The sequence below is a fragment of the Vulpes lagopus genome, chromosome 4 (genome assembly GCF_018345385.1).
Source record: "Vulpes lagopus strain Blue_001 chromosome 4, ASM1834538v1, whole genome shotgun sequence".
NCBI classification, from domain to species: domain Eukaryota; kingdom Metazoa; phylum Chordata; class Mammalia; order Carnivora; family Canidae; genus Vulpes; species Vulpes lagopus.
Window position 1 is genome coordinate 112,853,934 of NC_054827.1, and position 16,488 is coordinate 112,870,421.

The 16,488-nt window shown below is 51.9% G+C and overlaps 1 protein-coding gene across 5 annotated transcripts; it reads right to left on the bottom strand.

The window, feature by feature from the left end:
• Positions 1–3,888: 3,888 nt before the first annotated feature.
• Positions 3,889–16,134, bottom strand: PLIN1 (perilipin 1). 5 transcript variants are annotated; one of them, XM_041751004.1, is made up of 9 exons: positions 16,048–16,134; positions 15,339–15,397; positions 12,790–12,994; positions 10,994–11,076; positions 9,446–9,710; positions 8,968–9,140; positions 6,653–6,841; positions 6,002–6,247; positions 3,889–5,116 (listed from the first exon to the last, which is right to left on the bottom strand). In XM_041751004.1, the coding sequence occupies exons 2-9, from the start codon at positions 15,381–15,383 to the stop codon at positions 4,781–4,783; spliced, it is 1,542 nt and encodes a 513-aa protein (XP_041606938.1). In that variant the 5' UTR covers positions 15,384–15,397; positions 16,048–16,134; the 3' UTR covers positions 3,889–4,780. The 5 variants fall into 5 exon arrangements, with proteins under 5 accessions (XP_041606938.1, XP_041606940.1, XP_041606941.1 ...); XM_041751006.1 differs by lacking the exon at positions 16,048–16,134 and adding an exon at positions 15,997–16,045; XM_041751007.1 differs by lacking the exon at positions 16,048–16,134 and adding an exon at positions 15,884–15,902.
• Positions 16,135–16,488: the final 354 nt, after the last annotated feature.

Sequence of the window (16,488 nt, forward strand, 5' to 3'; positions counted from 1 at the left end):
CTGCCTCCCACCATCTACCCCAGCACTCCAGCCATCCTTGTCTCCTCCTCTCATCCTTTCTGCCAAGGAGCCCTGACTTTCCTCTCCTCCGTAGCTTCCAGTCCAGGCAAAGCTTTCTCCTCTACACCCTGGCCACCCAAATCATCACTACCTCTCATCTGGGCCACTGCAGAGCCTCTTCACTGATATCCTTCCTGTCCTTGCAACACAGGCCAATTTAAAATAATAATAATAATAAGCATGAAGTATGAAGGAGACAAATAAGAATACTCAGTGTCTTGGAGGGTACCCTTCCAACTCTTATTCTCTATGTATCTTAGTCCATTCAGGCTGATATAATAAAATATCAAATGCCCAGACTGGGCAGCTTATAAACAGCAAACATTTATTTCTCAGTTTTGAGGGCTGGGGAGTCCACGATCACAGCCGTGGAAGATTCAGTGTCAGATGAGGCCCCACTTCTTGGGTGTCCCTAGAGGGCCCAGGCCACAGCGTGCTCATGTGGTAGAGACAGCCTAGCTCCCTGAGGTCTCTTCTATAAGGACACTGACCCCTTCCACAAGGGCTCCACTGTCACGACCTAATCACCTCCCAAAGGCCCCATCTTCAGTATCATCACCTTGAGGGTTAGGATTTCAATGTGCGAACTTGCAGGGGGAGACGAACATTCAGACTACAGCCCTACCATACACAAGCACTTGCATGTGTGTTACACATGCATATTATACACATATTATTACTTGCCCATTTTACCTGCTAAACTGAGAAGTCCTTGAAAGGAGAGTGCACTATTTATTTACCCCATGTCTCTTTCCCTTGGCCCACAGCCAAGCACCATCACTCCATAGAGGTTTTCAGTAAAAGTTATAGAAGAAAGGAAGGAAAACCTTTTTGCATTAGCAGAAATATGGATATGGATCACTGTGGCTCATGTTTTTGTATTGTAGGCACAAAGTGATAGAGTGCCACATAGGATGTATCTGGAAAGGAAGGAAGGAAGCATCCACTTAGACCACCTGGGTGTCAGTTAAGTATCTGCCTTCGGCTCAGGTCATGATCCTAGGGGCCTGGGATGGGCCCTGCATTAGGCTCCATGCTCAGCGGGGAGTCTGCTTCTCCCTCTGCCCCTCTCCCTGCTTGTGCTTTTCTCTATCTCTCTCTCTTTCTCAAATAAATAAAGTCTTTATAAAAGAAGAAGAAAAAGCATCCCTTTGATGACATCTTATGCCTTTAGAAGTCAAGTCCCCCATCCGGATACCAGGCCATCCTGTCCTCAGCTCAGAATCTTGTCTTCAGTCACCTCTGCTTTGCACTCTCCGTCCTGACCCTCCCCACCCAAAAAGCCTAGTAGAAATGTCTATCTCCCCACATCAAAAACATGCTTGCTCAGTTCTGAGACTTGCATTTTCCCACATTGTAACATTTGTGAAATTAAGTTGCATCTTGTGGTCATTGCCAAGGGAAATGTGGCACCAGGAGAGGTGAGAGGGGATGTCCACAAGCCACTTCAAGGAGATGGTGTCTTCTCTGTGACCTCTGATGGACTGGTTGCATTGGGAGCACCATGCATGGTTGAATTTTAATTAAAATCTAGAAACAAATTTGTCATTTTAAATGTCAGTAGAAAAATTGAACTGTGATGTAGTAGCAAAATTTCATTTATTATGTATACAGAAGATTGCCTGTCATCACAGGCAGTATCATTAAAGACTGTAGAAATTGCCAAGTCTCTTTGGATGGATCTATAGTGGGAAGCCTTCAGCTTCAACCAACACAAACCACAACTTGAAGTGGCTTGAACAAAAAGACCATTTGTTCTCTCAGCTGAAAGACAAGAGGGAGGTGGCTCTGGGGCAGGTTGAATAAGTGGCAATGTGATAGAGGACCTGGCTTGTCTATTTCTCTGGCCATCACCTTCAACCATAGAAGATTCAGAGGAGGAAGAGAGCATTCTTCGGATTAAAAGAAATATCATGTGGCATTCTTCGGATTAAAAGAAATTTCTTAGGAGCCCTAAGAGTGGCTTTCCCTCATATCCTTTTAGGACTTAGGGCTGCCCCCCAGGAAATCACCACTGGCAAAAAAGCAGAATGACTATGCTGGCTTAAAATATGCACATAAAATGGGTCAGCCTGTATTGGGAAAAGTGATGGTTTATTTTATGTATTCACTTGACTGGGCCCTGGGCTGCTCAGATATTTGGTCAAACATTACTTTGGGTGTTTCTGTGAGGGTGTTTTTGGGTAAGATTAACATGTAAATTGGTGAATTTGGAGTAAAGCAGATCAGCTTCCCCATTGTGGGTGGGCCTCATCCAATCAGGTGAAGGCCTGAACAGAACCAAAAGGCTGATCCTGCCCCAAATAAGAGTTTTCCTGCCTTCCTTGAACCAAGACTTCAGCTTTTATCCCACCTTCAGACTCAAATTGAATATTGGCTTTTCCTGGGTCTTGAGCCTGCCAGACTTTTTTTTTTTTTTAATTTTTATTTATTTATGATAGTCACAGAGAGATAGAGAGAGAGGCAGAGACACAGGCAGAGGGAGAAGCAGGCTCCATGCACCGGGAGCCCGACGTGGGATTCGATCCCGGGTCTCCAGGATCGCGCCCTGGGCCAAAGGCAGGCGCCAAACCGCTGCGCCACCCAGGGATCCCGAGCCTGCCAGACTTTAGACTGGACTGTACTGGAACTCCATCTCTGGCTCTCCTGGGTCTCCAGCTTGCTGACTCACCCTATAGCTCTGAGGACTTGCCAGTCTCCATAACTGTGTAAGTTAATTCCTGGTAATGAATCTCTCTGCATATATACACCTCCTATGGATGTATATTTATATACTGTCGATTGGATCTGTTTCTCTGGAGAACTCTAAGACAGAAGGTCATCCACAACCACATCCTAGAATTTTCAAAGATAAGAGAGGCTGGTCAACTATTCACATGCATGAAGGATCCTCACTCAGATACCAACCATCTATCTGTCAGAAGCTGCCAGAAGCTGCATCACTTCTGTGATATAAAATGCAATTAGAGAAAAAAATAATTCAATTAGGAAGAAACTAAAAATTCACACATTTGGGAAATGTAGATGCAATCCCAGTGTTCTCTGACATGCTGTAGAATTACATTGTTGGTCCCAAATATTCTAAAGCAGCTGGGGTCCTGAGCTGGAATGATATAGAGAAGCCTGGTACCATAATGGTCAAAACAATTCCTTTAGTCTCTATATGTGAAAAGGCTGGAAATGAAACTTGAGTCCTCATGCTTGTAAATGTAACAAAAGTCGACAATGATTGGCGAAACCTCATTATTTAAGAGAAGGAAGTGCAATTACGATTACAATTACAGTTATTAAGCTTTAAGAAAAAAATAAAACTTTTTTGTTACAGTAAAATTTTGAGAGAATTTTGTGACCTTAGAGTTCACTGGAACCATCAATGTGAATTCATAACTTTGGAGAGAAATACCTTTTTTTTCTCGCTCTTATTAGTAGTGATTGTGCAATGTTTTTTGTTTTGTTTTGTTTTGTTTTGTTTTGTCTATCACCAATATGCATGTGGAACAATCAGATATGCATACCCCAGGGTTCAAACTGTGGGCTTTATAACTGCTCCCTATTAAAAGTAGCTGATTCCAGAGATGTCTGGGTGGCTCAGTTGAGCCACTGACTCTTGATTTGTTTTTTGTGTTTTTTTAAAGATTTTCTTTAGGGATCCTGGGTGGCTCAGAGGTTAGTGCCTGCCTTCAGCCCAGAGCATGATCCTGGAGTCCCGGGATCCAGTCCCACATCAGGCTCCCTGCACGGAGCCTGCTTTTCCCTCTGACTGTGTCTCTGTCTCTCTCTGTGTGTCTCTCATGAATAAATAAATAAAATTTTCATTAAAAAATAGTTCAATCAAGAAAGCAGGATATCATCCCGCAGCTGTGTGGGCAAAACGGGGGGGTGGGGGGACGGGGCTCCGCACATGGGTTTCACATGCACTGCCTGGACCTGCAGGATACACCAGAGACTGGCAGCGCGGTGGTTTTTGTGAAGGGGAATGGGTCAGAGAGGACACACACCCTTTTGCAATATTTGAATTAAAATATATATACGCATTCCCTAGATTTACCAAATATTGACATTTTCAGAAATAGGGCTTGGAATGAATTGTGGCTACTAGCGTCCACACGTATGGTCTATGTAGTCGCCGTTTGCCGTCCCCCGGCAGCGGGGGGCGCCCGCCTTCAAAGGGCGGTGGATGAGTGAATGAATGTACGGCGGCAAGGCGGGCAGGATGCAAGTGGCAGTGTGGCCGTGAGCCAGGAGGTGGCGCTACAGAGCACAGGCCGGGGCTCACCCTGCGGAGTCCCGCGTACTCAGTAAGGGGGGAGGGGAAACATACAACCGCTTTTGCGCCTAATTGACGCTCCCTTCGAAGTAGGAGCCTGGGTACTCAGAGGAACCCCCGAGCTCAGGCCTTTAAACACATGTCAGAGACTCCTGCTTAATTTTGGAAATTGTCAAGTGTCATTTGGCCACAACTTTGGTTAAAGAGGTGAGAGATCAAGTCAGACAAGTAATCCCTTCGTTTAAAAAACAGAACAAAACAAAACAAAAAGCCGCCAAGCGCAGAGTCAAAGCAAGCTGCTGCTCGGATGCTTAACAGGTTGTGACCGCGAAGCCCGAAAGCGGGGCCAGGACGACGCGCGCCTCGGCAGCGCGGCGGGACCGAGGCTCGGGCTCCGGGCTCCGGGCTCCGGGCGCGGGGGCGCGGGGGCGCGGGGGCGCGGCGGCGCGGGGCTCAGCTCTTCTTGCGCAGCTGGCTGTACTGCGCGCGGCCCAGGATGGGCTCCATGACGCTCGGCCGGAAGAAGCTGTCGCTGACCCTGCGCGTGGGCTTCTCGCGGGCCGCCGCCGGGAAGGCGGGGCGCGGCGCGGCGGGCGCGTCCAGCCTGTCCTCGGGTCCCGGGCCGGGGGGCGCCCCGGGGCTGCGCGCGGGCCGCGGGCCGCCGCGGGGCTGCGGGGCGCGCGGCGTGGGCTCCGGCGCCCCAGACGCCCTGCGCTCCGCCTCCCGGCGCCCGGCCTCCTCGATGTCCCGGAATTCGCTCTCGGGCTCCATCAGCGACAGCCTGGGGAGCTGAGGGCGCGGCGGCCGCGTCAGGGTCCCCGGCCTGCACCCCGTCCCCGCGCCTCCCGCCCGCCTTTCTCAGGGACCGTCGCGCGCGCGCCTCCCGGGAGCGGCCCTCCGGAGCGCACCGCCTGGGGTGGGACGGGGGCGGGGGCGGGGGCGACCGGGACGGCTTGCCCTCTCCGGTGGTCTCCGCGGTCCAGAGCCCTAAGGCGAGGCCGGCAGCCCCCCTCCCAGAGTGTCTGGACCCCTCGGGTCTCCCTCCTGGAAGGCCAGCGGCTTTCCCACACAGCCCCACCCCCTTGGGCCTAAGCACAGCCCACACCCTGTCCCTGTCTGGGTCAGGGGGCCCATGCCGGGCCCTGTTGGGAGCCCAAGGTGAACAGGCTGGCAGCCAAGACCCCTGCATGCTTCTGGAAGTGTTGAGTAATTTCTGCCCCCAACCCTTGCTCTGAGGGGTCTGGTGTGTCCCTGGTCCCCCTGGAGCCTGCACAACCCAAAACTTGCTCTGGGAAGGGGCCTGGGGGCCCCCAAAAGAGACAGTATTGGTGTCTCTTGGGTTTTTCCTGTTGGTTATAGGTGATACTATCGAGATGGGCAGCAGGGAGCAGCATGCAAACCCCCTGGGGGGGATGGCTGGGCCACTGGGAACCCCCAGACTGAGGGTCAGAAGGGAGGAGGTGGGGGAAAGGTCTCAGGCCAGGGCCAGGGTCTCTACACTCTCTGCCAGGCTAGCAAAGGGCCCACTTCGTCAAGGGTGCAGTTTGTCAAAAATGTTTCTGAAGCTCTGAGGACCGGAGCCCGCCAAGGAGTTTGGGGAAGGCAGGACTGCTGCAGCCCCTTCAGTCAAATCTGCTTTACCTGTCCTTCCCCGGACCCTGGGGTGGGACTCACCGGGACATAGTGCACGACTGTGTCCACCACGTTGTCAGTGACGCCCTTCAGGGCGTCTGACAGGGACATGGCCCTCCCTTTGGTGGAGGAGACAGCACGGGCTGGGGCGAGGTGTAGCATCCTCGCTGCTGAGCCCAGCACGGCCGCAGGTGCCCATGTCACGGCTGAGATGGTGCTCTGGACGGCCTTCTGCAGCGTGTGGGCCACACTGCCCAGGAGGCCTTGTGGGCTGGGCAGGGCTGCTACCTGGGGGCCAGAGCTAGGTCAGCACCTCCTGCAGCCCCACCCATGGCCCTGATCCCTCCACCTCCCCCCACCTCCCGGAGTGGAGGGAAAGAACTTGGACACCTAATCAAAAAAAAACTGTCTGCCAATTTCTTCCAGCTGTGTGGCCTTGGGCGGTCACTTCCCCTCTCTGGACCTGCTTCTTCATCTGCAAAATGGGAAAGACAGTCTCTGCCCTGCCTACTTTGTGAGGCTGCTGGGAGGGTCTGCTGAGAGAACAGTGAACAGCGCAGCAGGCCTGCACGATGTCTCTGGGCCTGGGGGCAGAGACTTGTTTCATCTATTGCCTCTGCTTCACATCCCCTCAGTGGCCTGTGGGACCTCGAGGTGGCCACCTCCCCACTGGGCTTCTACTTGCTCCCTTACCTCACTGAGCTTGTTCTCCTCGGTGTCTGATTCCTCCTCCTCTGTCTCCTCTCCCTCGGTGTCCGTCTGGTCATTGTGATCCTCCTCCTGGGAGGCAGTGAGGTTGTGCAGCCAGGGCACCCGCACCTCACTCTGCCGCCGGGGCACCACCTGCATGGCTACCGATGCGCCCCACTGGGCCAGACTGCTCTGGGGGTGGTGGGGAGAAGGCCAGACAGGCTGTTGGCTTCACGGCGCCTGCCGGGGGCTGAGCAGCTCCAGAGGGCAAATTCCCTCACCCCCAGGGCCTGGCCCCAGCAGGCTGTGTCTGAAACCTATCGAGGGATGCCTGGGTGGCTCAGCGGTTTAGCGCCTGCCTTTGGCCCAGGGCGTGATCCTGGAGTCCCGAGATCGAGTCCCACATCAGGCTCCCTGCATGGAGCCTGCTTCTCTCTCTCTCTGCTTGTGTCTCTGCCTCTCTGTCTCTCATGGATAAATAAAATCCTTAAAAAATATATTTAAAAAATAATAAAACCTGTCCTCAAGTGATAACTTGCATACCTAGAGCACACACATCATTAGTGGGTAGCTCTGTGAACTTTTAGAAGCACACACTTCTGTAACTACCACAGGACAAGATATAGGTGATTTTCAACACCCCCAAAATCTGCCATGTGGTTGCCCCCCTCCCAGTCAGTAACCCCCTCCAAGAGGGACCACATGTTGACCTCTGCCACCATGCACTGGTTTTGCCTGTTTCTGAAATCCATATAAATGGACTATTGCGATGTGTCTCCTTTCATGAGAAGCTTCTTTTGTTCAACATGATGTTGTGAGACTCATCTGTGATATTGTGCCTCTAAATAGCCCCTTCTTTTTCACTTCTGGGTCATATATCATGTATATCTACCACAATTCACCCACTCTGCTGTTGGTGGACATCTGTGTTGTTTTCAGTTCTTGGTGAAGGATAAAGACTGATAGGAACATATTGACCTGTCTTTTGGGGGACAGAAGCTCTCATTTCTGTTGGGTTGAATTGCTGAGTCTTGGAGGGTAGGTATGTTAAACTTTAGTAGATATTCCTTGGAGATCTTTAAAGAGTGCAAAAAAATCAAGAGGACTCCAGTATCCCATGGGCGAAAACAGACCTGGGCAGGTGGGCTAGTGTCCCCTTGAGGCAGAGCGTGGCTCATTCCTCACCCCATGGAGCTCTACCAACAGGGCGTCTTCACCATAGAACTTCAGGGGACAACATTATGTCCTATGTGAATAGGGTGCCTGAGGTTGCATGGTACAGAAGGCCCCCTGACTACACATAAGGCTGGGACAAGGGTTAGTTGCAGCCCCACTGGTAGGTAACTGATCCCCAACACAGGGGACAGTGATACTCCTGTATCCCTACTGGAGCCACAGAACCTGACTCCTAGTAGGTTTTCAACAAGCATTTGAGTGAATGAGTCAGTCCTGATGATGCTTTTTAAAGTGTCACCCAGGGGCGCCTCGGTGGCTCAGTTGGTTAAGTGTCTGCCTTCAGCTCATGATCCTGGGGTCCTGGGATGGAGCCCCACATAGCGCTCTCTGCTCAGTGGGGAGCCTGCTTCTCCCTCTCCGTCTGCCTGCCACACACCCCACTTGTGCTCTCAGTCAAATAAATAAAATCTTAAAAATAAATAAAATTGTCACCCAAATGATGGCTGAGAAGAGGTTGTTTTGTTTGCTGACCTTTATGCTTTAATTTTCAATTTTTATTTCCTTTATTTTGGCCTTGGTTTCTTACTTAAAGGTCCTTATGAAAAAAAAAATCCAGTCTATATCTGCTAAAATACACAGTGGGGAGTGGGATACGGTGGGGGGTTAGCCCTGCCCAGGTCTAGAAAAGGCAGCTTTACTTTAGGTGCAAGTAGGATGCAAATTAGATGCTTCTAGAAGAGAAATTTTTAAAACCTGAGGTCAGTCAGGGATGCAGCCCCACCAGCACTCTCTCCCCAAGAGAAGGGGTTTGGGGCCTTGCCTATTTACAGGTGACACTCCCCAGTGCCTGGATAGCAGCTGGGGGTCTCTGCTCCCTCATAGGTGGGAGAGAGCCCACAGCAAGAAGCCACTTTGCCAGGATGAATGCTGGGGGGTGGGACTCAGAGGGAGAGGGAGAGAGACTGAAGTGGGTGGCTTGCCCTTGGCTCACATCCTGTCCTTTCTCCTAAAGCCCAGAAGACTGGCCTTTGGTCCGCATAAGGCCTCTTGTCCTTAGACCAAAAGCCCCAGCCCAAGCTGGAGGAGGGATGGGAGAGACGCAGACTGGGGGGGGTCAGCCAGAACTCAGGGCAGACACTCACCAGGGGTGCCACGCCTGGGATCCACATGGCCAGGGCCTGGCCCTGCTTCAGTGCCCGGGCTGTGGTCTGGAAGGTGTGTCGAGAGAGGGTGTTGGCCAGGGCCCCAACCCTGTGCACAAGGCTCGGCTTGGCTTTGGGGGGCTTCTGGGTCTGCTGGTGTCCTGGAGCAGGGGCTGGGTGAGATTTAGGGGGAAAGAAAGGAAAGCTGATCAGAGAGAGAGCGGCTGGAGGAGCTGGGCTGTGTCTAGGGTTGGAAAGAGGTCACCCTAGGTCCACCACTTGGGTCACTCACTTTCCCCACTTACAAATGGAGAAAGGAGGCTAACTTAGGATAGATCCATCTGGAAATCTTGCTGGGCCTTCCCTGTTCCAGAGTAGTGGCCGGGTGCGCCCTGGCTGCCTCTTGCTAATTCCCAGGCAGCGTGGGCAGTCAATTCCCTTCCCAGGGCAGGTCTGCCAGCCCCCCAGCAGTAGATACCTGAGTCTTCCTTGGCTGAAGGGAGGAGGAACTCTACCACCTTCTCAACACCACCCAGGGCCAAGTCGGCCCCTCCAGAGGCCAGCCGACCCGCCCGGGTGTTGGCAGCATACTCAGCAGTGTCTTTGGCTACCCCCCAGGCGAGCTCACAGCTGGCCAGAGCGGCCCCTAGGACCTTGTCCGAAGTGCTGGCGATGGGCACACTGATGCTATTCCTGGCACTGCGAAGGCGAGTAGAGATGGTGTCCTTCAGCTCAGAGGCAATCTGGGGGAAATGGGGAGGGGAGTCAGGCCTGTGAGTCTGGTAGCCCTGAGCCCAGCTTCCAGGAAGGTCTCACCTAAAGGCCGAGGTGGGGAGTATCTGGCTGACTTAGTTGGTAGAGCATGTAACCTTGATCTCGGAGTCATGAGTTCAAGCCCTACATTGGGCACAGAGCTTACTTAAAAAATAAAATACAGGCCCAGTGGAGTGGCACCAATATCCAGGCTCCTTGGTTAAGCTGGGCTTTAAAGGGAAAGGGCTCCAGTCGTCCCTGGGCATGAATCTCTGGCTTCTTCATGCTCCACCTCGGCCTGTCAAGATCCTAGCTAACTGACCCCTCAAAGGCCACCTCCCTGGTGACACCAGCCTTGATATTCTCATGCACATAAGGCAACTTCACTCTCAAATTCCTTGAATATCTTGTCTGTCCATCCTTCAGAACACACATCCCCATCTTCATTTAGACTGATTCAAAGATGTGGCTGATCTTCCTACCAGCTCCATATTGGAATAATTTCTCTTTCCCTCCTATTCATCTGGAAGCTCTTTTGTGACAAAGATGCCCTTCATCTGGAAACATGTGAAGAGCACAGGCCTCTGAGCCAACACACCTGCTCTCATGTGGCCTCCGCTTGAGGCTGTGTGGCCAGGGAGAAATCACTGGTTCTCATCTGTAAAATGAGGATACTCACTCTGTCCCAGAGGGTTGAAAAGAGAAGATTAAATTGGGAAGGCCCCATAAATCGCATCATGGCCCCTGGCACAGGGTAGGGCTCAGTAAATGTTTGTGGGATGAGTCAATAATTCCCCAAAAGCACCTGATATGGCCCTTAGTTACTAGATGCCCAATGAATATATAGCTAGGTAAAGTGATTTTTTCAGTCTCATGGTCCATAAAGGGTTGATTTTGAGGACGCGGGACTGCACAAGATCTGATGAGTACAGCTCACAATCTTAGGTGACTGTAGTTACCAAGTGGCCCAGGGCAGACCCACAGGGTATCCTGGGATGGGGGAGGGGGAATGGTGGCATCAGAAGCAGTGGGACCCACCCCAAGTCCCTGTTTGAGTTTGCCCCTAGGCTGTTCCTGCTTTCCAGAAAGCCTGCCCTCCTTTGGCACCACAGGGAGAGGAACAAGCCCACTGTGTGGCCTTAGGGGCAGGCAGCCACCCACAAACTTGGATGGCACTTGCATTGAAATGAAAGGCTGGTAGTCGTCGGCCTGTGCCCTCCCCTCCCAGAGTACCGGCACACTAGAGACACTAGAGACAGGGAAGGGGGCTCACCTTCTCAGGAGGGTACTGGAGGGCTGGGATCTTTTCCTCCAGGTGGTCTAGGCCGCGGCAGGCCAGCTCATTGGCAGCTGTGACTAGAAGTGAAGGGCCACAGTGGGGTGAGCCGTAAGGACCTGGCAGTGTGCCAAAGAAGGCATCTCGGAGCCCTCAAAATCCCCCAGCCCTGCTGCCTCCAAAGCATCTTGGAACCTGAGCTCCACCCCCCTCTCCTGGCACCTTTAGCCCCCATCCTCCATGACTCCTAGAGCTTGGGCCCATGTCTTCCCTCTGTGTAGGAGCTCTGGAGTCAGGCAGATCTCAGAGCCCTGAGCATGCACCCACAGACTGCAGCTCTGGGCAAGTGTCAACCTGCTCCCCATTTGTTAAATGTGGACTAGTGGTGCCTACCTCGCAGGGTTGGGGTGAGGAGGAAGCAGCAGGGACTCTGTGACTCACCAGCACATACTGGTCCCTCCCCTCTCTGGGTAAGGTCTGGGTAGGCATGAAGGACAAGGGGAGTGAAGGTGTGAGAGGAAGGGCAGCAGGGCCCTTGGGTGGGCTTTGTGGGAGTAGGGCCGGCACTGCTTAGTCCTAGGGGTGACCAGGTCTGAGCTGCAGCCGGCCCCCGGCCCCAGACTATCCACGTCCTTCCTTCTACCCTCAAGGAGTAAGATGATAAAAAATGGGAACAGGGTCACAGGGAAGAGAAAGGAGCTCCCCCAGAGAGGGGAGCAAGTGCCAGAGGATGCAGATGCTTCCAGGAGCTACTGCCCAAGGGCTGCTGAAGACAGAGCTTTGCAGTCATGAACATGGAGATTAGTTCTCTATTTTTTTTCATATATTCTCTCTCCAGATAGCTTACCTTTCTTCCCAAAATTCTCAAGCAAAAGAAGAGCCCAGATGACATGGGCCATCTTCTGATTGGACAAAATGAGACCCAGAAAAATTATTTAACGAGTTTGTAGGCAGGGAGGCTAGCCCAGGGTGGAATCCTCAGATTCCATAGTTCTCTAATCAGGATGATAGAAGGTTCTAGATTTCCTGGTGCTGCTGGAATTTCTCTCAGCCCTGTCAAGAGGGAGGCACTTGTCATGATGAGCACTGCATGATGAATTGCTGAATCACTATATTGCATGCCTGAAATTAGCATAACACCATATGTTAACTGTACTGGAATTAATAAAAATAATAATAAAAGAGCCTTTCTTTGGAGACCATATTTTCAAATGGGGCAGAACAATTTGAATTGGGCTGGGTCAGGTAGTAGGGCTTGGATGGACAGGACCCTGGCTGCTACCTCTCTGCTGCTGGGCCCAGAGGTCTTCCCATCCCCCTCTGAGCCATCCCCCAGCCACTCTGCCACCCCAAGGCTCTGCTGGGCCAGACCTAGTCTCTGCTGCCCCTGCTTCTGTGTCAGACTCTGCTAGTTCCTACTGCTGCTGCCCGATTTGGGGCCAAAGTGCATATCTGCTCTACCACGAGCCCCACTCCCACCACTGCCCACACAGCTCCCTTCCCCTGCCAATTCTTTGGCCTGTCACTGTCATCCCAGGAAAATGATGACTGGGCTGTAGATGGCCAGATCTACAGATGAGGAGAGATGTATGTCTACATCCATACCTATACCTACAGCCATCTGTAACTGTATCACCTGTATCTGTAGATAAGATCATGTAACGGGATATAGGTGGTTAGAAAGGCAGTCAGACAGGCAAAAAGGTGCACAGAAATATTGGCAGACAGACAAGCAAGCTATCAGACAGTGAGAGAATGATGGATGGCGGCCTGCAAGTGCCACAAGGACTCACACTGGGTGGACAGCCTGCGGACCACCGGCTCCATGCTCCAGGCCGCCAGGCTGCTGGCGCCCTGCACGCCCTTCTCGTAGGCATTGCATACAGAGGCCACTAGTGGGTAGGCTTCCTTGGTGCTGGTGTAGGTCTTCTGGAAGCACTCACAGGTGCCGCTCACCACTGGCAGCTGCAGGACCCGCTGCAACACGTTTTCCTGCTCCTAGTGCCAGAAGGAAGGAAGACAATCATGGTGCTCCCCTGCACACTCCTGCCTCTCGGGGAGGTGGCCCTGGGTCATGCAGCCCACTGATGAGGCAAGCCTGTGTCCCAGTGACCTGGGTGGGGGGGCAGGCCACCAAGGTTTCTGGATGGCCAACAGGAAAAACCAGAGCCAGCCTGCCACTTTCCTGGCTCGGTCCAGGCTCTGGGGAGCTGCTGGAACACTGCCTCTCAGCCTGCGGATGCTGTTCGCCTGCCCGTGCGTGCTCCCCCTTCCCTCCCATACTCCTTTCTATCTGGCAGAATGCCACTCCCTCAAGACACAGCTGGAGCCTCTGCTGCTCTGAAGCCTCCACCCCTCCACGCTCACATCAGCAGCCATCACTCCTTCCCTGGCACGTCTCTACATTCCTCACATGGTGCTGTGCTGGGATTGTGTGTGTACTCATCTCTCTCCCAGGAGACTGTCATCACTGGGTCCCCACTGTCTAGCCTAGAGCCTGTACAGTGACGCTGGCTGAATAAGTCAATCAGGACTGCACCCGGGGTGGTGGTGGTGGGGTAAGTTTAGATCTGCCCAACAGCACAGAATCACAGATGTTTGGGCCTCCAGGAGCCTCTGTAGCAAAAGGGCTTCCCGTAGTCTCTCGGGCAGGCTTGTATTTAGATGCCTTCTTAGATGGACCTCATAGAGTGGCCTGTGGCCCTTGTTGGACTGCACCACTGAGCGCAAAGCGCCCTCACCCGCTGCTCTGCCCTCTGCCCTCTGGAGCAACACTGAGCAAATAGATTTCATCATTCATGAGCAAATCTATTTCACCATGCATGGGCTGGCCTTCCACATATTTGAAGGCAGTATGTCTGCCTTCAGTGATCCCTCTCGGGTGCTAACTAGCTTAAGATCCTAACTTAGCTTACTGCCCTGGTCTGGTAGTTCCCTCTGGATATGCTACAGCTTAGTGCTGCCTTTCTTAAACATAGAGCACTCAGACTATGTTTCAAGTGCTTCAAGTGCTTCAAGGGCCAAAAGATTGGCCATGGGATTAATGGCTGTTGAAGCTAGTGTAGGGTGTTAATAGTCTTCTGTCCACTCAAGAGTGCTAAGGATTCTCCACATGAAAAGTAAAAAGGAGGAAGTGCCCCGGGTCCTGACTCAGACGCTGGAGCTCTCTCTGCAGTTTGAACAGGTCCTCTAGGGTCAAGGACCTAGCCTCTTCCATTTGTAGGTTGAGTTCAGAGACCCATGAAGGAGACTTGTAACAACAGGTTACAATATTTTCACTCTCATTTTGCAGCCAAGTTTGAAATTTGAACTAGAAAAAGATTATGACTGTAAATAAGAGTATATTTTAACATTTGGACAGAGCCTTCTGGGGTTGTTGTAGGCAAAGCCAAAGAGGCATAGAGAGAGGTCCTGGGAAGGGAATAAACCACCCACTGTTAGGCTGGATTAACTATGCACTGGTTCATTTTATGCTTCTGTGCTCTATGATTGATTGATTGATTTCAAAGATTTCATTCATTTATTCATGAGAGACACACAGAGAGACACAGGCAGAGGGAGAAGCAGGTTCCCTGCAAGGGGCCTGATGTGGGACTCGATCCTGGGACCCTGAGATCATGCCCTGAGCCAAAGGCAGACGCCCAACCACTGAGCCCCCCAGGCGTCCCTGCTCTATTATTTAATATAAAGCCTAATGGTGATTCTGAGTGCAAACGCTAGCTAAAGCCTAACTTGGGACAAGATGGGTGTTATATAGGTTCACAGTTTTTAAAGTTTCACCAACTACCTGAACTGTGCCTAAATCTGAGGCCTGGCCTGGAGGCATCAGGTACACTTTAAAGTCTCAGACTGCTCCAAGTCACAGTGAAAGCCAGGCTGCACACAAAACCCCGGAAGCAATGCTCCTCCAACATACACCTCAGGCCACGCACCACATAACTCAAAGAGGTGCCATTCACGTATTCTAGAACACGCACGACACCCTGGAATTACAGAAGGCAGTGGCTCGGCATTTGAATCTATATCCCGCCTGGGTGAGTAAAGCATGGGCCTTTGCATCAGCGCTCCAAACGCAGTAGCTCCCTTCCTCTCCTTACCCTCTCAGCCAATATTTCTGTTCTTTTCCTCTGAGGAGCTCAGTTTTCCATAGGCACTCCCCCTGATCCTCTAAGAGCCCCCCTACCAAAGGTACTGAGGGCAAGAGTAATGAAGACATGATGGTCAACAAAAGAGGGACACAATCTAGACAGAATTTGTTCTGAGTCCCCTGAACCTCTTTTCCGGTTCCTTCCTCCCCTGCTCAGTGGTCCCCCCACTTCTCATATAGGCCCAAGCTACTTACAGGGAGGTCTCCATCCGGCAAGGTGGGGCCCTTGTTGACTGCCATCGTAGCTCTTCAAGCTGCAAGGCAGAGCTGCAGGTCCATCAGAAAGCCCTCAGCTGGAGGCCTGTAGGATCAGTCCCCTAGCTCCAACTGGGCCCAGGCTGCTGGAAGCTCCAGCTCCCTCAACAGAAGACATCAGGTCGGAGGGTAAGTGTCACAGACAGGCGGCCACTCCCTAGGGCCCCACTGGGAGGAGCTGCCCCACAGCCTACTTGTCAAGATTGATGTTTCTTATAAGGGTTTGGGGTAAGAAATGACAAATAAGGGTAAGAGAGAAGAGGTTTTATATGGAGGTAAGGGGCTCCCAGAAGAAGATCCAAGAGACTAAAAGAGTACGTTTCAAGTTTAGTCTTTTCTGATGAAAAAGTTCTGCATTAACTCCTCTCTTTTTAAGCAACCCTATCTGCCACCATTCCCTGAATGCTCAGTGAGGAAGCAACTAGTCACTTAAAACCAGCTATTTCAGCTGTGATCTGGAAAAGCTAGTGCCCCAGCATATCTACCCTACACTCTTGGTCATTCATCTTGAATGATCTCTCTCAGTGGATTCCTTGTAGGCCTCTTCATCTTCAGGGACATTCTCAGGAGACCCCCACCATCAGCTTCTTCCCTTTACCTCTCAGAAACAAACCAGGGAAGGCAGATGTTTCTGGACCCCTGCACTCACACTAGCTGATGTTGTCTGTCTCAGAGCCCGGGTTGCTGAGCATCTCCCCCAGCAGAGACAATTCTAGCTGATCCAGGGAAGCCTTGGGCAATGCTACTAACACCTTCCAGCTAGAGGAGGGCAGGGAGGAAGAGGACATGGGGTCAGCCAGTTGTCATGGTTTTTTTTTTTTTTTTTTTTTTAATATTTTTATGTTGACCATTTTGATGGCTCTTTTCTTCAAACACTATTTTGACGGCTCTTTTCTTCAGACACTTCAAATTTTTTTTTTTAATTTTTATTTATTTATGATAGTCACAGAGAGATAGAGAGGCAGAGACACAGGCAGAGGGAGAAGCAGGCTCCATGCACCGGGAGCCCGACGTAGGATTCGATCCCGGGTCTCCAGGATCGCGCCCTGGGCCAAAGGCAGGCGCCAAACCGCTGCGCCACCCAGGGATC